The sequence below is a fragment of the Chinchilla lanigera genome, unplaced genomic scaffold, assembly GCF_000276665.1.
Source record: "Chinchilla lanigera isolate Chin_1 unplaced genomic scaffold, ChiLan1.0 scaffold00021, whole genome shotgun sequence".
Taxonomy (NCBI): domain Eukaryota; kingdom Metazoa; phylum Chordata; class Mammalia; order Rodentia; family Chinchillidae; genus Chinchilla; species Chinchilla lanigera.
In genome coordinates this window covers 25,533,543-25,553,699 of record NW_004955422.1, presented here as the reverse complement: position 1 = coordinate 25,553,699, position 20,157 = coordinate 25,533,543, and the positions used below count along the sequence as shown (strand labels likewise).

The following is a 20,157-nucleotide window of genomic DNA, read 5'->3' as shown; positions in this document are numbered from 1 at the left end:
CCAAGCTGGTCTCAAACTCGCAATGATCCTCCTGCCTCAGTCTCCTGAGTGCTGGGATTACAGGGGTGCGCCACCATGCCCAGCCTAACTTTTCATTTGTATGGGAGTTTGCAACTAAGAGTTTGCTGTACATCTGGGAGGAGACTTGGGACTTGGACTTTTCAGCATTGCTGAAACTGTTAAGATTTTGACAACTCTTGCAGATGGACTAACTACCTTTTGCATAAAGGGGTGTGCATGAGTCTTTGGGGAGCCAACAGTAGAATGTTATGGTTCTAGTTTAATATAATGTTGATAGACTTAATGCTGGTTCTTAAGGATGGTAAACCTGTGTTACAATGTTCAAGTTGTGAAATAAAAACAAGCATGTCTTTGTATCTGGAAACTGGTTTAAAGAAATGTTTCTGGTTGCCAAGTTGACAAGGGGTGGATTGTAATGGTTGATACATTCTGTGAACTTCAGAAGTTTAGAAGTTTAACTCAGCAGGGGCCAGGATTCTTACTTGTACACATCCTCATCCCGTGTGAAAGGAGGGCATAGAGATGATATGAGTGCACAAGATTGTATGAGTGCACAAAGTATGCACTTAGTATTTTTTAAAATGGGAATAGTTATGAAGAGAGCACATGTGAACCTCAGTTCACGAACTTAATTTGTTTTATGATTTGGGGGAAGATGGCCACAGTTGTGTTTGTCACCCGATGTGTAGTCTGTGAGTGGAAGCAAAATTTTGTTGAACACTTTTGTTTGAGAACTGAATATTGCACACAGAAGCATTTATGAACCAAGGTGTTACTGTACTTGAATGTATAAGGCCTATATGTGGTCTTTTTGAAAAAATCATGGTTATTTGGGGTATAGCTTAGTGGTAGGCTGTAGGCTTAGTATGAACAAAATCCTATGTTCAGGGGCTGGGGATTTAGCTCAGTGGCACAGCGCCTGCCTGGCAAGCGCAAGGTCATGAGTTTGATTCTCGGTACCGGAAAAAAACCAAAACAAAACAGACAAAAAAACAAGAAAAACAAAAATCCTATGTTCAATCCCCAGAACCAAAAATACATAAATAAAAATTTTGCTGGGCATGGTAGTACATGCCTCTAATTCTAGCACTTAGGGGCTGGGGCTGCCTGGCAAGCGCAAGATTGTAAGTTCGATCCATGGTACCACAAAAAAATAAAATAAAAAAATAAAAATCTAGCACTTAGGAGGCTAAAGCAGGAGGATTGCTCTGAGTTTAAGGCTAGCCTAGGTTACAGAGTGAATTCAAGGCCAGCCTGGACTACAAAGTGAGCTCAAGGCCAGCCTACTGCATGCATAATGAGACCCTGTCTCAAAAAGACAAAAAAAAAAAAAAAAAAAAAAGGCACAGTAAATATTTCCACTTTATCTATTCACTTGTCGTGGACATTTTGGTTGTTTTCTACCTTTTGGTGATTGTCAATAAATACTGCTATGAATATTGGTGTAGGGGGCTGGGGATTTAGCTCAGCAGCACAGCGTCTGCCTGGCAAGCGCAAGGTTGTGAGTTCGATTCCCGGTACGCGGGGTTGGGGGGGGGGAGAGAATATTGGTGTAGGGATATCTTAGTCTGAGTCTGTTTTCAGGGGCTTGGTATATACCTAGAAATGCAATTGCTGGATCATGTAGTAATTTTATATTTAAATTTTTTTTGTGTGTCTTCTTGATACATGGTATAGCTATAAAGTTCAGGCTGGCCTTGAGCTCACTTTGTAGCCCAGGCTGGTCTTGAACTCACAGTGATCCTCGTGTCTTAGCCTCCTGTGTGCTGGGATTACAGGCATGTGCCACCTCGCCTGGCTATATTTAAATTTTTGAGGAACCACCATACTAATTCTGCAGTAGCTCCACCATTTTACTTTCTCACCAGTGACCTGTAAAGGTTCTAATTTCCACAGATAATTGTGCAAACACTTGTTACTTTGCATTGTTTTTAAGTCTCATTATGTAGTTCAGTCTTGAACTATGTAGCCTCAGCTGGGCTCAAATTCCTGGTGATGTTTCTGCTTCAACCTCCTGATAAACAGAAAATTTTAATGTATGTTACTTGTAAGCAACAATCATATTTTCAAGGCAGGGTGTAGTGGCGCCTACCTGTATTCCCAGAACTCAGGAGGCTGAGGCAAGAGGATTGCTAAGAGTTCGAGGCAATGCTGGGCTACATAGTGAGTTCAGGACCAGCCTGGACTACATAGCAAGACACTGTCACAAAAAACAAAACCAAAACAAAGTGAAACAAAAAAATCAGATTTTCAATAGAGTTAATAATTCTGGGATTTTGTTTATACCACACACACTTTATTCAAGAGGCTAGCTGGGATCACAGTGAAGGGGAACAGTTTCAGATAATAATAAAGTTTAGCTTAAAAGCCCCTAGGAAGCCGGGTGTGGTGGCGCACACCTGTAATCCCAGCCCTCTGGAAGGCTGAGGGAGGAAGAGTCAAAAGTTTGAGCCCAGCCTGGGCAGTTGAGCAATTTAGCAAGACCCTTCGTTAAAACATTAAAAAGGGTCTTGGGACGTGGCTCAGTGCAAAGGCCATGGTTCGGTGCTGGGTGCTCCATTTTCTGTTTTTGTTTTTGTTTTTTAAATACTACATCTGTGAAGCTTGCTCTGGTTTTTTTAATGACTTTGCTAATAACTTCATTTTGTTAACCTATTTCATCACATATGTTTGGTCTTGGGCTGGAGATCTGTGTTATCCTCAATGTTGTATGAGCTGGAGATAATTGATCCAGGGTGCCTAGTTTGACTGTGTGTGTAATTAACTCAGTGATTAGTAATTCTTATTCTGGTTAGGGTGCTGTAAATGTAGGGGCCTACGTATTTTTTCCATTTCTCCCTTCACCAGTTTCTATTCTATTGCAAATTTCCTGATTCCCAGTGAATTTTCAATGAGACTGGTTTTACTGTGGTACTGTACCAGTAGGCATTGATTTTTATTCCTTAAAAAATGTATTCATTCATTTTTTTATTCATTCACTTTGAATAGGATACATAGTGCAAGAGTAATGTGTCCTTTGCTTCTGTTCTTCCCTTCACAATCCTATCTTAATTATTATTATTAGATTCTTTTATATCTTCAAATATGTTTATACTTGTTTCTTAGTTATCAGTTTTGAAAGATATTTTAAAATTTAAAGGTATGGTCGGCCATGATGGCACATGCCTGTAATCCCAGCACTCAGGAAGCCAAGGAAGGAGGATTACAAGTTTAAGGCCAGCACAGGATACATAGTCGGTAAAGGGCCAGCCTGGGCTACACAACAAAACCTTGTTTTAAAAGCAAAAAATAAAAAATACCTGGTGCAGTAGCTGTCATCCCACTAGGCTGAGGGAGAATTACTTCGAGTTTGAGGCCAGCCTGAGTACACCTGTTTCAAACAAGAGAAAACAATATAAAACAAAACAAAACAAATTTAGAGCCATAAAAATTAAAGAGTCCTGGGGGCTGGGGATATAGCTCAGTGGCACAGCGCCTGCCTGGCAAGCGCAAGGTCCTGAGTTAGATTCCTGGTACAAAAATAAAATTTAAAAATCCATATATTTACACTGTCTTCTCTACTAACTTGTTAGCTCTTTCTCTTTTTTTAGCTATTATTTCTTGACTCCTTTTTAATCATTTATTTCCAACTCTTTCACTTGCTTTTTGCAACCCCATCCATTTGTCACCAAGCCAACATCATTTTTTATTTTTTTGAACTGACCTTCACTTTGGAGATAATTTATTTTTAAAACATTCCTCTTCTGTTATCTGCCATTTCTTCCAGTTGTCTCATCATCTCTTTGAATGATTGCATCTCTGCTTTGATCTTTTTAAATTTTTTGATCTCTTTTTTAAATGTACTAAAGCCCTTTGAGTTCATTGTGATTATCATTTGTTTCCTTTCTCCTTCTTGCCAGCCTGCCTTCTTCCCTCCTCTTCCTCCTCCTCTCCTCTCCTCTCTTCCCCACCTCCCTTCCCCTCCCCTCCCCTCTCTTTCATCTGTCATTTGTGTTTCTTGTACCCTGCCTCCCTCTCCTGTTTTCTGTGGTAATACATTTATATAGGTCTGGTGCTGTCTCTTTTTTTATTATAGATCCTCTTTAAATGAAATAATTGCTGGATGTAGTGGCACCCCCTGTAATCCCGGTACAAGATCGTAGGTGTGTGCCACCATGCCTGACAAGAAAAAATAGTTTAGATCCCATCTCCTCCTCTACTTTTATTTTATTTTTATTTATTTATTTATTTATTTGGTTGTTTTTTTTTTTTTTTCCAGTACTGGGAATCGAACTCACAACCTCACGCTTACCAGGTAGGAGCAGTGCCTCTGAGCTAAATCCCCAGCCCCTTCTCCTCTACTTTTTTTTTTTTTTTTTTTTGCCTTTTTGAGACAGGGTCTCACTATGCAGTTCAGGCTTACCTTGAGCTCACTTTGTAGTCCAGGCTTTCCTCGAACTCACAGTGATCCTCCTGCCTCATCCTCCTGAGTGCTGGGATTACAGGCGTGCGCCACCACGCCCGGCTTCTCCTCTACTTTCAAAAGGGTCCCAGGGTCTTTTCTATCACTAAGGTCCTTTGAATATTTGATGCCACATTTAGTTGAGGGCTTCTATTTTTCTGAGTTTTTCTGATTATCGTGACTTAACAAGACTTATGGTATAATGCCATATACCGCCTTAGGGGCTCAGGTTCTCAGCCTCTGAGTGAATTCCAGGCTAAGGTGTTGAATGTCCCTGCCCATAGCCCAGAAGCCTCCTGCTTGCTTTAAGGTGGCCCTGTGACTCTGCAGTCACTTCATCACCTTGAGCACCAGTGTCCTCATGTATGGAGTTGAGTTTAAGTTCTTTCACCTTGTGGTGGTTGTGAGATTAGCTGAGATAATGCCCAGGAGTGCTTGGTAAATGTGAGTCCTTTCCATTACCCCCTCCGCCCTCTGGAATCTTTCACTGTGATATAAGTAGATTCTGGAATTAGATTTTTTTCAGAGTTAGGCTTCCTGCAGCTGTTGGTAGGATGTGAGGAGTGGAGAGGACCTCTTGCCTTGCCACTGAGGGAAGCTGTTTGCTTCTAGTATAACTGCATCTTTGGGGCAAGATTCGTCATCCTCCTCTTGAGACGAAAAGGGGTTATTTGCCATTTGCTGATTCAGGAGCCATGAGAAGACATATGGTGTCTCATTCCTGGCAGGTCTTGAAAAAGGAACTGGTGAGGAGGGACAGAGCCTCTGGGAGGGGATCCCTGAGTGGGTGACTGAACAAACACGCATTACGAGGAAAGAAGAGGCAGGTATGGGAAGGGCTGTGGATAAATGGTGAACAGCCTGTACCATTTGGAGCCAGCCACAGCGTGGCACAAAGGAAGGCGCTCCAGATGAGTCCCAGAAGGACTGACTGCTGCGCTATAGCCTACTACCCCCTGTATACCATGCAAGCCCCAGGCCACACTCTGCGCCCTAGACTCCTGCTCTGTCCCTACCCTTTCTGCTGCTGAGAACGTGAGAGTTCCCAGGGTCGCAGGGCAAACTGTGCACTCTGGAGTCATACTGCCTGGATTTAAATCCCCATCATCTATTAGCCGTGTGACCCTAGGCAAGTTACTTGTTTGCTGTGCCTGTTTTCTCCTCTCTAAAGGATGATAATAATTGTTTACTATTTTTTGTTTTGTTTTGTTTTTCTTCCAGTACCAGGAATCAAACTCATGACCTTGTGCTTGCCAGGCAGGCGCTGTGCTGCTGAGCTAAATCCCCAGCCCCTAAGTGTACTATTGAGGTTTAAATGAGTTAATACATATTAGAATAATGCCTGATATTAGTTTACGGTGTCAATCTTATTAATAAAATACCCTCTCCGTATTTCCTTTCTTTCTTTTTTTCTTTCTTTATTTCGAGACAAGGTCTTGCTATGTAGTCAGGCTGGCCTTGAACTCACTATGTAGCCCAGGCTGGCCTTGAACTCACAATGAGCATCCTGCCTTAGCCTCCTGAGTGCTGAGATACAAGTATGTGACACTATGCCTGTATCCATATTTGCTTTGAATATGTTGTTTTGTTTTGTTTTTGGGGGGTATCTGGAATCGAACTCATGACCTTACACTTGCCAGGCAGCAGCTCCATCACTGGGCCACATCACCAGTTTTGTTTTGTTTTTGAGGCAGGGTCTCACAATGCAGTCCAGGCCAGCACTGAACTTGTTAGGTAGTCAAGGCTGGTCTCGAACTTGTGATCTTTTTGCCTCAGCCTCTGCACTAGCTGGAATTACAGGCATGTGCTGCTATGCCCAGCTGTAATTGCCAATTTCTGAGGCATAATTGTTCCCACTGTGGCCAGTTTGAAGCTACGAACATAATTTCAACTTTCAGACTTCTGGAACGTGTAGCCATTGTTCCAGCACACCACTGCATTTCATCCTGTTAAGTCTCACCTTGTTGAGTGTCAGCCAACTTGCTGTTGCCTGTTGAGAACAGATGGTTTCCATTGATTTTGTTTGCTTTGTTTCCGTAGGGGCTGTACCAGCTCGCTATGGATATCATAATGATGCTCCGGGTGTGTAAAATGTTCCGCCAAGGCCTCAGGGGATTCCGCGAGTATCAAATCATTGAACCTGTTTACAGAAGAAACCCTATCTTCTCCTTCTGGGATGTAAGCAGTTGGGCTTAGTAGGGTTATTAGGATTTAAAAGGGTCCAGTCAATAGTACTCTGCTTCCCAGCCTATGCTTAGAACCAACTGAGAGAGAAGACGGAAGATAAAATAGATGCGAGATCCAACTGTCTCTTTGTTGAGGGCTGGGGATTTAGCTCAGCGGCAAAAGCGCCTGCCTGGCAAGCGCAAGGTCGTGAGTTCGATTCCTGGTACCGGAAAAAAACCAAAAACCAAAACCAAACCAAACCAACTGTCCCTTTGTTAATGACAGACATATGTTGGACAGGGTGTGGCTTATATCATCTGATACTGAATCCCAGAATCAGCCAGACTTTCGTGTCTGGTGGCAGGCCACGCTGGAAGAGGCAGGCCTCTAGTGTAGTAGTGCAGTAGCAGGCCTGTTGTCCTAAGCTCGGGGAGAACAGAATATGGGCTGAGAACAGGGGAAAGGGGTGCTCATGCGTAGCTCTCCTTCCGAGCTCATCAAGGAGCTTGTCCTTCCTCTACGTGAAAGGAGAAACTTCTCCCAAGACACCGCAGTCCTCTGCTCCTCTGTGTGGAAAGAAACTAAGGAGTGAAGAAGACATTGTCTCCTTCCAGCCGAGCTCCCAAGAGCCAGCAGGAGTCTGGGAGTCACAACAGAGCTGAGGTTTCCCACCTTCCTTCTTTCCTTCCTTCCTCTCTCTTTCTCTCTCTCTGGATTTCTTTATTTCAATGAGTACATGTTTGCAATACTTGAATTTTGCATTCATCTTAGGGAATAGGTACATGTACCCGACACATCTTGCTTCTCTTTATTCCCTCGTCCTTGGGCTCTTGAACCCTTTCCCATTTGCGAAAGATCCTTCTCCCTGTTTCCTCATATCAGTTCCTTATTTTGCTAGCTACACTTTGCCTTACTCAAGTGAGAGATACCATATGATATTTAAGCTTGTGCATCTGACTTATTTCACTGAACATTATATTTTCCAGTTGTATCCATTTTCCTACAAATGTCTCAAATTTATCCTTCTTTATAGCCAAGTAGTATTCTATTATGTATAGATACTACATTTTCTTTATCCATTCGTCTGTTGATGGATGTACAGGCTGCTTCCAAGAGTTAGCTATTATGAGTTGTGCTGCTATAAATATTGATAACCATGTGTTACTCTGATATGATGTCTTTAGCTTTTTTGAGAAGATATCTAGAAGGGGAGTAGCTGGGTCAAATGTAATTTCTATTTTTTAGTTCTTTGAGAAATCTCCACACTAATTTCTGTAATGGTTGTACTAGTTTATACCCAACTAACAATATAGAAGTGTTCTTTTTTTCACTGCAGCCATACCAGCATTTATTATTTGCTCTTTCTGATTGCCATTCTGTCTGGTATAAGGTGAAGTCTTGCCCCAGGCATGGTGGTGCACACCTGTGATCCCAGCACTCAGGAGGCTGAGGCAGGAGGTTCTCTGGGAGTTTGAGGCCAGCCTGGGCTACATAAGAGAGTCCAAAGCCAGCCTGCACTGCACAGTGAGACACTGTCTCAAAAAATGAAAAAAAAAACTTAGTGTTGTTTTGATTTGAATTACTCTAATGGCCAGAGACACTGAACATTTTTTCATATGTTTAGTGGCCATTTGTACTTCTGAGAAGTGTGTACTCATTTCTTCTTCCCTTTTTGATTGGGTCTTTTTGGGGAGATACAATTTTTTTTTTTTTTTTAGTTCTTTATATATTCTACGTATTAGTCCACTAGCTGGCAGAATTTGTTTCCTACTTTATCTCTTTATTGTGTTGATTGTTTCCTTTGCTGTGCAGCTTTTTAATTTGATGTAATCCAATTTGTTGATTCTAACTGTTATTTCTTCTGCAATTGGAATTCTGTTCAGAAAGTCTTTGCTTACCCCAGTGACTTGAAAAAGTGTTTTTCCCATTTTATCGTGACAGAGTTAAGTGTTTCTGTTTTTAATATTTAGATCTTTGAGCCATTTTTAGTTTAGTTTAGTACATGGTGAGAGATATGGATCCAGCTTCAATCTTCTGCATATGGAGAGCCAATTTTCCCAGCACCATTTGCTAAAGAGGCTTTCTTCCAATTTAATTTTTGGCCCCTTTGTCAAAGATCAGATAGCTGAATGTGTTTGGGGTTATTTCTGTGTCCTGTGTTTGTTACACTGAACCATCTAGGTGTCTGTTTTTGTGCCAACATTATGTCATTTGTGTCACTGTAGCCTTGTAGTATAACTTGAAGTCAGATTTTGTGATGCTTCCTGCTTTGCTCGTATTGCCTAAGATTGCTTTTGCTATTCTGGGTCTGTTCTGGTTCTAAGAGCCGAGGCATTTTGAATGCCTCAAACTGTATACCATCTCTACTTTCTTTCCTGTCCCATCCACTTAAATGTCTGGAACATTTTGATGGTCTTGTTCACTATGATACCCTTCTTTCTAGATTTTTCTAGAAAGTCCCAACTCAAAATATTTTATCCCAGTAGTAGATCATGTGCCTTTTTTGGCTTGGAAATGGTGAAATGTTGGTCATCATTCTGTTAATTAGTGCTGGCCCACCCCAAAATATCTTTTGCGTGTTACCTAGAGCATTAGCATTTCCTTGGCTCATACCTAGACAAGCTCTGCCCGTTTCCCTCTTGTGCCAACAGTGACTAGACCAGGCCCTAGCTCCCTGCGTATAGGAATTTATTTTAAGGAGTTTCTGGAAGTGGTTTCTGAAGGGTTGTGGCTGAAGAGAGGGTAGGAGGCAACTTTGCATTGGTTTCTGAGTTAAGATATAGGAGAGAGTAAAGCCTTTGGGCCAGCTGGAAGATATGCCTCTTTGAAATTCAGATTCATATACGTATTTCAAGGCACTATGCTGGCCAAACCAGACAAGTATGGAGCGCTGTGGTTGAGCCATGAGGTGAGGAAAGGTGGAGTGGAAGAATTGTAACCCAAGGGACTCAGGTTGGCTCTCAGGAACGACATTCTGGTTTTCAGGGTGGAATGAAATGGTGAAGCAGTGGTTTCTGGAGGTCAGGAGGATGTGGCTGCTGGAAGACTTGGGCTGATGGATAGGGCAGGTAGAAACAGAAGACCCAGAATCAAGCTTGGTGTCAGAGATGTTGAGGCTAAATTCAGTAACATTGCCTTAAATAGAGCCGAAGCCTATGTAAGGGTACCATAGAGAGGTCACGTGGCTGTCAAGTGGGGATCTGAGGGCTTGGAACACAGAATCTAGTGGAGAGAGCCAGTAGAGAGACTGAATCTGGTTATTTCTGAGCACCACCTCTTCTTTCAGGAACCTCCCTGACAGGAACCACATGGATACTCAAGCGATAAAGGAGTGCGGGGAGAAGGCAGAGATGCATGTGGACATGAGTGAGCAATGTGAGGCCTGCCCAGAGGAGAAAACGGGTCTCTGGTTGTCTCATTCCTCCCCCAGCCTCTTCGTACATATTTTCTCTACTCTCTCCACATCATGTCTGGTGTGTCAGGAGATACGGTTACATTAGCTGATCCCTAACATCTCTTTACCTCTCCTCTCTTGCTCTAGCAAAATCAAGGTTCAGACCCCAAAGGGCGATTTACTTGCTGTAAGTGGTCCCTAGAAAAGTCCTTTGCTCATCTTAAATCCAATATGGGGCTTAATAAAATCTACTTTTGCTGGCTGTAATGGCACATGCCTACAATCCCAGGACTCCAGAGGCTGAGGCAGGAGGCCTGTCCTGAGTTCGAGGCCAGCCTGGGCTACTTAATGAATTCAAGACAAGCCTGAACTACAGAGTGAGATGCTGTCTCAAAAAAAAAAATCTGTTTTGTTCTAATGACTAAATGAAATAAAAGAGAACAGTGCAATTTACCATGCATGGCTCACTGTACCCGCCTAAAGCTTGGCTTCATTTGTTCCTTCTTTTGTATTCCTCTCTACTTTCCTGTTTGACTGCCTCTTTTCCCTCCTTTTTTCTCCATCCTTCTGTGTTTTCTCTGCACCCTCCCATCTCTTTCTCCACCCACATTTTTTGTCTTCATAATGATGTCGGTACTGAGCCTGGTTTGGTGCTCAGTTGGGGCTTTTGAGCCAAGGTAAACATGAAGGGCCCCGCTGGTGGGAGGTTTCCCCAAGGCCCAGGTAAACAGAAGGACTCAGAAGCAGAATTCCAGGAGCAGTCGCCCTCATTCTCCCTCCTGTCCCTGCCTCCTCTTTCAGAAAAGGAAGCAAGGCCGAATTACGTTTGATACCATGGACTTCATTGCAGAGAAGGTATGCATCGCTCTGACCTTTCTGTGGATTTCCTCTACAGTGGCCTGGAGAAAGCACCGGATTGTGCATCAGGAGAGTTGGTTTCCATCAAGGCTCTGCCACCAATGCAGTGTGTCCTCCTTGAGCAAGCCACTTACATTTTCTTATTTATAAAGTAACTGATGATAGTGATTCAGCTCGTCCCTGGCATTTGAAGGCTATGAGGCATCCCTGAACCAGTTGTCACTATCACTGAGTAGAACCAGCTGGATAGAGATCCTGGGCTTGGGCCTGTGGGAAAACAACAGAAAGCAAAGCAAAGCGAGGGTTTGAGAGGGCCAGACAGGAGAAAGGCAGGTGGTTGGAAAAACTTGGCCAGTGTGTGAATTCTGATTCTGCCCTAAACTATCCAAAAGAGGGTGGACACACCTATCCCCTACCTGGGTATTGGATGCCCTTCAAAGTTTTCTCATTCTAGCCAGGCATGGTGCATGCCTGCAATCCCAGCACTTGGGAGGCTGAGGCAGGAGAATCACCATGAGTTTGAGGCTAGCCTGGGCTACATGGTGAGCTCAAGGTCAGCCTAAACTACAGGGTGAGACTTTGTCTGAAAAAAAAAGTGTTCCCATTCTGATGAGGTAATGTCTTCGTGTCCATGTGAGGCTCTGGGATGTACAACTTGTTCTCTGAATTTCAAGCATAATTGTGATCTTTCTCACTTTACCCACCAAATCCTAAATATGAAATTAAAATTTAAAATCCAATTTTAAATTTAAAGGACTGTACCTATTTATAGGAGCTCTGAAGTTCTCTCTAATACTGGCCTGACTTGACCCTGGTCTGGAGTAGTCATGTTGGGTTTCTCTCAGGGAAAAGGGAAAGGACAGAACTTTAACACTGGTACTAGGCCCACCAGTGCCCATCTGTTGCCCCTCCCCTTGCTCCCGTGGGGCCCAATCTACAGCTTCTGTTGCCGGCCCCTCCTGGCCTCAAGATTTCTCATAGCCCCTCTTTCAGGAAGCTTAATTATGAAAGTCATCCATATTCTGTGTTTCTTCCGTTTTCCAACTAGTGTCTGACCTTGGGTGTTGTTGAAAATTACCTGCATTTCACCCTTCAGACACGAGAAAACAGGGCCTTATCTTCGAGCCCCAGAACCCCGGAGCTGAGGCAGTTCTGTGCATATCAGCTGAGGGAGAAAAAGCCATTGTTACAGACAGCCTACAGGTGGAGGTTCAGTGACTCCTGTCTGCTTAGCTGCAGCACAGACAAGGTGGTCCTGGCTGAGATAAGGGCGGGAGTCTACCTCCTTACAGTAAGATTGTGTAGAGCGGGTGTGGCAAGGCGCCCTGAGCCCTGGGGTTAGGAGCCTTGGCATGTGGCAGATCTACCTGTAATCCTGCCTGAGTTTCTGTATCTGTCAAATGGGAGTAATGCTTCTCGGATTAGGGAGGATGCAGTGAAATGGGCATATAAGATGCCTGGCACAGGGAGTTCGCAGTACATGCCCATCACTGTTACTGTGGAGAACAGGAAAGAGTAGAAGCAAGAGTTTGGGGAGTTGCTGGCTGGCTCGTGGTGGACACTTCTGGATCTTGTGTGTCACTCTAGTCTCCTCTCCCTAGGGTCACTTCCCTCCAGAAGCCATTAAGATCGTGCAGAAGCAACCTTCCTGGAGGGAGGAACACGAGATCCAAGTCCTGTGCAACATCCTGCAGTCTCTGGAAAGCTTTCGAACCTACTCCGAGTCTCTGCAGGTGCTCCTGGCCAAGGTCATGCGCTTTGAACGGTCAGTGAAAGGCACAGCCCTCGGCCCCTGGGGTGGGCTGGACAGGAAGAGCCTGGCTGGGCTGTGAAGATGGACTGTATCAGGCCCTGCCCACCCTGCTGCAGGGTATCAGCTGTGAGGCTGTCAGTTCACCCTAGTGCTGACTGTTGCAGGGGCAGCACAGCTTCTCATTCACTGATTGAGAGTCTTCTTATAAGTAAAGAGACACTGGATCTGGAAAGGTTCTCTGAAAGAATCTGGTCCAATTTCTTCATTTTTCTTCTTTTTCTTTTTGAAGCAGTGTCTTGCTGTGTAGTGTAGGCTGACCTTGGAGTCACTGTGTAGCCCAGACTGACCTTGAACTCATGATGATCTTCCTGCCTCAGCCTGCTGAGTCTGGGATTATAGGTGTACACCACCACACTTGGCAAATTCCCTCATACTTCAGATAAGGAAACCAAGATCGGCAGGCACTGACTGAGTCACCAGTGCCTTAGTTCATTTTCTGTTGCTAATAACATAATGACACAGACTGGGTAAGTTATAAAAAAGGCAGCTTGTTTTAGTTCATGCTATAGACCAAAGTCAGGGGCCACATTTAGTGTTAATAACCTTTGTACTGGCGGAGCCCCAAGGCATCATATGGTAAGAGACAGGGAGAACATATTTATATCTTTTGATCTTTCTTGTCTTTTTCTTTTAAAGGTTTTATTGCCCACTTACTAGTGTTGGTTCACAGAAAAAAAAAATTAAGATACGCAACTGACCAACAGTTAGTGGTGACATTTTTAGTTTGCTATGGTGAGATGATTGTGGCCTTCATACAGAATAAATGTGTGACATCTTGTGACCTCTGTACAGAGTAAATGTGAGGCAGCTTATGTACAATCCCATATATTTCCAGCTTGGTCCTCCGCCACTGTTTTTATTATGTGTTTTTATCCAAATCCATGGAGACTAGGGATATAGCTCAGTGGCACAAGCACCTGCCTGGCAAGTGCAAGATCCTGAGTTCAATTCCTGGCACCAAAAAAACCCCCCAAAAAAACAAAACAAAAGAACCCAACCAAGTCCACTGAGTAGTGGGACAATTTTGCTTTTGTTTCTTGGCAAGAATTGCTTGATTCTGAAAGTCTTTTAAAAAGACATGGTCAGGATGGGAGGCAAGATGGCTGACAAAAGCAGGAGCACTGTCTAAGGCCACCGATACTCCATCATGGGGACCCCATCCTGATAACCTTACTGACTTTTGTTTTGGTGCTTGGATTCAACTCAAGGTCTTGCTTGTGCTAAGCACAGTGCTGTGCCACTGAATACATCCCATCTCCAACTTTAGTCTTAAGTATCTCCCAGAGATCCTACCTCTAAACATCACAGTAAGCTTGAGTTTCTACCCTCTTAATACCTCACAAGGGGATTAATCATAGGAGCTTTGGAGGGGACAGTCTATATTTAAACCACAGCACCTCAACAATAAATAGTAGAGCCAAGATTCAAGTCCAGGCCCCAAAAGCCAGAATGGATCACATGTGATTATAAAGTACCTAGGTAGGTACTAGAACAGGGTCTGCAAACTTGAACGAGAGAATAATTATATCTCTTATTTTCATTAACCTCTAAATGAAGTTTATCATTTCCTTCTGTCGTGAATGTGGGTAACAGGCTACTGTAAAATTAGCCAAACCTTGTCTTTTTCACCAAAAGGAATCACAGATAGTTTCGATTCATGTTCAAGCTGTTACAGGTTTTGTGAAAATAATTTATGTTAATCACTTCTTCAAAACAGGGTATTTATTGATCTGCTAGATCTTGTTGTTCATGACTTTAGTAAAATGGACATACATTGCTATATCCCAAATTTAGGTTTTAAAAAAAAATTTGTTAAGTGTCATTCTGCTGGATTTTATTTTTATTCTATGAAGTTTCCACTAGAATTTTAAGTGGTCTATGGCACAAGAAGTACCCTGTAAATACCTTGTACTGGAGTTGTCTACGAGGTACATGTGGAAATACTGCCATTGCTGGGACATCACAGTGGCTTCACAGCAACAGCCTAGCAGGATATTTGTGATTAGCTCTGTTTGGGAAATTCTGGATGTAAGATCAGTGTAGGTTTGTACGCTGATATCCTCCATGGTGGCTGTAGTCTACCATGTAAACACAACTACCTACAGGTTAGGATCCTGTGTAACTGGTACAGGACTTTCTATGACCAGTGCAGGATCCTCTGGGGCAAGCTGGCTTGGTCATGAGTTTATAAAAGAGGTTAGTTTTTAGGTCTTGCTATGTAGTTTAGGCTGGCCTTGAACTCACTATGTAGTCCAAGCTAGCCCTGAACCCTCAGCAGTCCTCCTGCCTCAGCCTCCCAAGTGCTGGGATTATAAGTGAGCTTCACCATGGCCATCGAGGTTGCATTTCAACAGGTTGATTTGACAGGGAGAGGTGTAAATCAGGACATTCCAACCAAAGAGAAAAAGAGTGTTGTCTGTGAAGATTCCAAAGCAGGCAGAGTGGTATCAAGAGGAGAAAATGAATTATGGAGCTAGAAGCTAGCAATTTAGTGCCACGTCTGTCCCAGCATGACTTCAAACAAGCCACTTAACCTTTTTTGAACCTCAGTATCCTCATCAGTGAAGTCAGGATAATAATATGGATTTTCTGGATTGCATTAAGGATAGTAAGGTTTGGGGGAAGATAAGGTGGCGATTGCTAAAACTGCCTGCTAGTTGTTGACTATTTCTGAGACTGGGAATTAGCAGCCTGGAGGTGGTTCTTCCATTTACAAGCATGAGAACACTCAGCCCAAGACAATTGGTGACTCCTGTTTATGAGAACTCCTCGGATAGTCCTTCAGCTGCAGGCTCGGATGGTTCAGTGTTGCCAGAACCTCTTGGTTGGTGGTTTCTTGTGTTCTCTTCTCTTCTCCCCTGTCCCCTCTCCCTTCTCCCCTCTCCCCTTTTTCTTTCTTTTTCTGATAGGGTCTTGCTAAGCCACTAAATTGCCCAGGCTGGACTCACGCTTGTGATCCTCCTGCCTCAGCCTTCTGAGCGGCTGGAATTACAGACAGGCGCTACCATAGCTGGCTTTTCCCTGTCTCTTAACACTTTTCTCATATAAGTCTTCTCAGCCGACTTCTCCCCTCATAGTGGCGAGATGGCTGCCATGGTCACAGATCCTCACACCTTCCATCCTTCCAATGTTACTCTGATGAGAAAGAAAGAATACCTCTTTCTAGGCATTCAAGTCAGAACCTTGGGATTAGTTCTTCCTGAGCCAGACTGGCCTTTCCTTGAATCATCAGTGAAGTCTGAATTTAAGAACTAAATCGTAGTTTTCCCTGGGCCTGGATGCCTTTCCTTTAAGAATGCCCAGCTGGGTAGTGAGCCGCTAGGGATCATGTGACTGTCTGTCTCTTTCCCAGGCATGTTCATATTTTCTCATAGACAAGAGAAACTAAGGATCAGAGGGGATGTGAGCTGCTCAGTGTCACATAGCCAAGGGCAGAACCAGGATTTGGATCCTAGTCTGACTCTGATGCTGGAGTCTGTTCATCATCTAGCTGCTCTCCTAATCCACCCACTGCTTTCAGCATCTCTTCACTTGTTTATTCAACTGTTGTTCTCCGAGCATTTACCGTGTGCCTGAGCCCAGACAGCACTGAACCAGACTGACGAAGGCCGTGCTCTCAGGAGGCTTCAGTCTAATTGAGGCGGGTGGCTGGATAGGTGTTAGTGAAGGGGCCCAGCTGGATGGGCAGAGACGTGCTGCAATGAAGTCCCTTCTCATCCAGGTCTGTGCTTTCACACCTCCGAGAAAAGAGAAGTCTTCACAGCGTGGGTGGGCCTTCCTGTTGCTGGCAGATCAACTATTTATGGTCTTTCCCCAGGTTCGGTCGCAGGCGTGTGATTTTCAGGAAGGGGCAGAGGGGCAGCAGCTTTTACTTCATCTACTTAGGGACAGTCGCAGTGACAGAGGATGAAGATGGCAGCAGTGCCTTCCTAGACCCCCACCCGACATTGCTGCAGAAGGGCAGTTGTTTCGGGGTAAGTTTAGGGGAGGGGCCTGGCTTCTAGGGCTGGAACTGGGGTGAACAGGAATCCTGCTCAAGCCTCTTAGCCAGGCCCTGTTTGGGCTCTAGTGCCTTTATCTGTCAAATGCTGAACGAGTTGGATCAGGAAATGTTCAAAGCCGACCTTTTCACGTGATGCTTAAGGAGTATGCTACCTGCATAACCCCTTGAGACACAGTGACTCCACAGTGAGGCTTCTCCAGCTTCCTCTTCTCTGGCTGTCCAGGCCTGTTGCCTCTTTTTCCACCAGCAGCAGGTGACGGGGTCGGGGAACATAGCGGAGAAGCAGGAGTATGGCGGGGGCCAGGGAGCCCGCAGTCTGGAGGGAGGTGTTTCGGGAGGGAGGTAGAAAGGAAGGTGTGTGCAGGGATGTGAGCAGAAAGCTGGACGTGGCCTCACACTTGGCCTTGTTCCTGTCTACCCAACAGGAAAAGGGCCTTCTGAGTGCGTTGGTAAGGTGGGCCACTGTGGTCTGCATGGAGGAGACGGAGTTCCTGGTTGTCGACCGGGAGGACTTCCTTGCTAATAAACTGGATGAGGAAATTCAAAAGGACAGTCAGTATCGGTTTGAATTGTTTAGGTAACTCTACTTCATTCAACATCTTTCTTCCTTTTTTTGCTCGTTGATGCTTGACTTTTTCCTAGACTTGGCAGGAAACATCCCAGGTGCTGTTCTCTCTGCCTGGAGTGCTCTGAAAAACCAACCTCCCACCCAACTTTTCTGTCTAGACAAATCCCTACTATCCCTTCAGGTCTCAGCTCAATTGACTTCCTTGTGGGATAGTAAAAATAAGACCAGCCAGTAGATTGAACACATGCTGGGCCAGGCAGAGTGATAAACACTTGTCACATCTAATCTCACATTCAATCCCACGAGGTTGGTTCTCTTATTTTCCTCACTTTATAGGTGAGAGAAGCAAAGTTTAGGATAATGACGTGCTCAGAAAGTCTGATTCAGAAGTCCCTGGGCTTTACCACGCTACTTCAATAACCCACCGCATCTGTCCTCACCCCAGGATAAAAAGGATACCCCAGCTATGCCTCTCACATCCTGGTTTTTTTTTTTTTTTTTGGTTGTTTGTTTGTTTTTTGTCTTTTGAGACAGGATTTGGCTATGCAGTTCAGGCTGGCCTTGAACTTTGTAGTGCAGACTGGCCTCGAACTCACAGTGATCCCCCTGTCTCCCAAGTGCTGGGGTTACAGGTGTGAGCCACCACACTCAGCAATCCTGTGCGTTTGTTTGTTTGCTTGAGACACAGAACTGTGGACTGGGTTGGACATCTTTATTCAGCTGCTCAGCTCTAGTCCGTCTGTTTAGGCGCTCTTGTGGGCCCAGCTACTGTACACTCACAGTAGTCCTTGGCTGCTGGGTCTCCTTTTCTTGAAGCCATCCACAGCTGTGTAGTTATATTTACACCAAAATGCATGAAAGTGGCCATGTGCCAGTAACAACCTTGGTTATATGAGTTATTTGCACTGGCCAGCATTGACCTTGGCTACAGAAGTTATTTACATTAGGATGCTGAGAGATGTACCTGCGCTGGGATCCTGTCGACACAGGACCCACTGTCTCCCAGATCTCATTCACTTCATTCACTACCAAAGTAGTGAGTTCGAGGCCTGCCTGGGCTACACAGTGAGTTCGAGGCCACCCTGAACTACATAGCAAGACCCTGTCTCAAGCAAACAAACAAAGACACACCAAAAAGAGCAGAAGAGCATGTTGCCTTTGGGTACTAAGATCTAGGCACCTTATGTAATACAAGGTGATGAATTCTAACAAGATTTTCCCTGCAGGGGCATGGATCTATTTCGGTCATGGTCTGATGAGAGGCTCCAGCAGCTGGTAACCCTGGGCAAGATAGAGAAATTCCCATACGGGCAGCTGATCACAAAAGACTTGGTAGAGTCATCATGCATCATGTTTGTCTGCAAGGTGAGAAGTCCAGCGGTGATGGTGGTGGGGTGAAGCTGTGAAGAACATGCCTAACCTAATGTCTTGTGGCCAAACTGTTTCACAACACAACCAGTTCACTTCATGTTCTGCCCTTCTCACCCAGGCCATCAAAGGCAGACATTATACTTGGGCCTGCCTGCCTCAGAGTGTTGCTGTGAACTTTAAGATATAGAGTGGTTCCCCACTAATGGGGGGCACACATTCCAAGACTTTCAGTGGATATCTCAAACCTTAGACAGGACCTCACCCTCTATGCTATTTTTTCCTATACATACCTGTCTATGATAAAGTTCACTTTATAAACTAAGCACAGTAAGAGATTAATAGTAACCAATCATAAAGAGATTAATAACAGATTAATAATAACCAATCATAAAATAGGACAATATACAGTCATAAAAGTTATGTGAATATGGTCTCTCTCAAAATATCTTGTACTGAACTTACCCTTGTAATGATATAAGATAGTTAAAGAAAGCAGCTTCTCTTTGACTTACCTAAGTTGTCAGCATTGGTACTCTAGTTCTTGGAGCCATTATTAAGTAAAATAAAGGTTATTTGAACACAAACACTGTGATACTGAAGCAGGAGATAAACAGGATCCCGAACAAAGCCATGCAGACACGGAGTAGGAGTAAAGGGTGTCTTTATTTGCCGGTGTCCCTCGGGGGACTAGTGTCTGCCTGGGAGCCCTGAACAGGGTCTTGCTTTTACTTTATACCGTTCTTCTTTTATAAGGCAACCTTGTATTGGGGAGCTGTTGTTAGGCATGGTTACATAAGCGGAAGGGAATGGTTGGGAGCATGAACACTAGCAAAGGGAGAGTGGAGAGTTCTGGCAGAACTTTCCAAGTCTGCTGTGCTCTGCTGACATTATATTTATTATAGCTGTACCCATACATGGGTATAGCAAGCTTAACTGTACAGTTAACCCATAGTTTCCCAATTTTACCTCTCTCAATACTATGACAGTTGATCTGAGAGTGGAGAGAGCTACCAAGTGACTTGACAGAGGTATGATTTCACATCCCAGTAGGACAGAGAGGGATGGCAGGAGATTTAATCATGCTACTCAGCGTAGTACATAATTGCCCAGATATGGCGGTGCATGCCTTTAATCCCACCTCGCAGGAGCATTACCATGAGTTTGAGGCCAGCCTGGGTTTTATAGTGAGTTCAAGGACAATTTGAACTACTTAGTGAGACCTTGTCTCAAAATAAAACAAAACAGCTGGGCATGGTGGTGCACGCCTGTAATCTCAGCACTTGGGAAGCTGGCCCAGGAGGATCACTGTGGGTTCGAGACCAGCCTTGGCTCTGTAGTGAGTTCAAGCCCAACCTAAACTACGTAGCAAGACCCTGTCTTGAAACAAACATGAACAAAATTATACACAATTTAAAACTTACGCTTTATCTCACTGCAGTCTCAAAAAAGTCTCAAAGAGGTTGGTAGGGACAGGGAGCTGCGGGTGGGGAGCGCCAGCCTTCTGGCTGGCTAGCTTCCTGCC

The 20,157-nt window shown here is 44.3% G+C and overlaps 1 protein-coding gene and 1 long non-coding RNA gene across 3 annotated transcripts in view; one reads left to right on the top strand and one right to left on the bottom strand.

Moving 5' to 3' along the window:
• LOC106148469 overlaps positions 1-4,458 on the bottom strand; it is an 11,664-nt gene extending 7,206 nt beyond the window's left edge. The window contains exons 1-2 of the long non-coding RNA XR_001233938.1: positions 4,424-4,458; positions 3,321-3,391 (exon numbers count right to left, since the gene is read on the bottom strand). This is a non-coding gene — a long non-coding RNA (uncharacterized LOC106148469). The remainder of the gene's footprint in view (positions 1-3,320; positions 3,392-4,423) is intronic.
• Cnbd2 (cyclic nucleotide binding domain containing 2) overlaps positions 1-20,157 on the top strand; it is a 60,388-nt gene that overhangs the window by 7,238 nt on the left and 32,993 nt on the right. The window contains exons 1-7 of one of the 2 annotated variants that reach the window (XM_013514074.1): positions 5,001-5,208; positions 6,503-6,640; positions 10,824-10,877; positions 12,482-12,645; positions 16,511-16,667; positions 17,122-17,273; positions 18,491-18,629. In XM_013514074.1, the coding sequence (XP_013369528.1) occupies positions 5,158-5,208; positions 6,503-6,640; positions 10,824-10,877; positions 12,482-12,645; positions 16,511-16,667; positions 17,122-17,273; positions 18,491-18,629 (855 nt within the window). In that variant the 5' untranslated portion in view covers positions 5,001-5,157. Of the gene's footprint in view, positions 1-5,000; positions 5,209-6,502; positions 6,641-9,914; positions 10,004-10,823; positions 10,878-12,481; positions 12,646-16,510; positions 16,668-17,121; positions 17,274-18,490; positions 18,630-20,157 lie in introns of those variants that run through there. The other variant, XM_013514075.1, reaches the window with a different exon arrangement.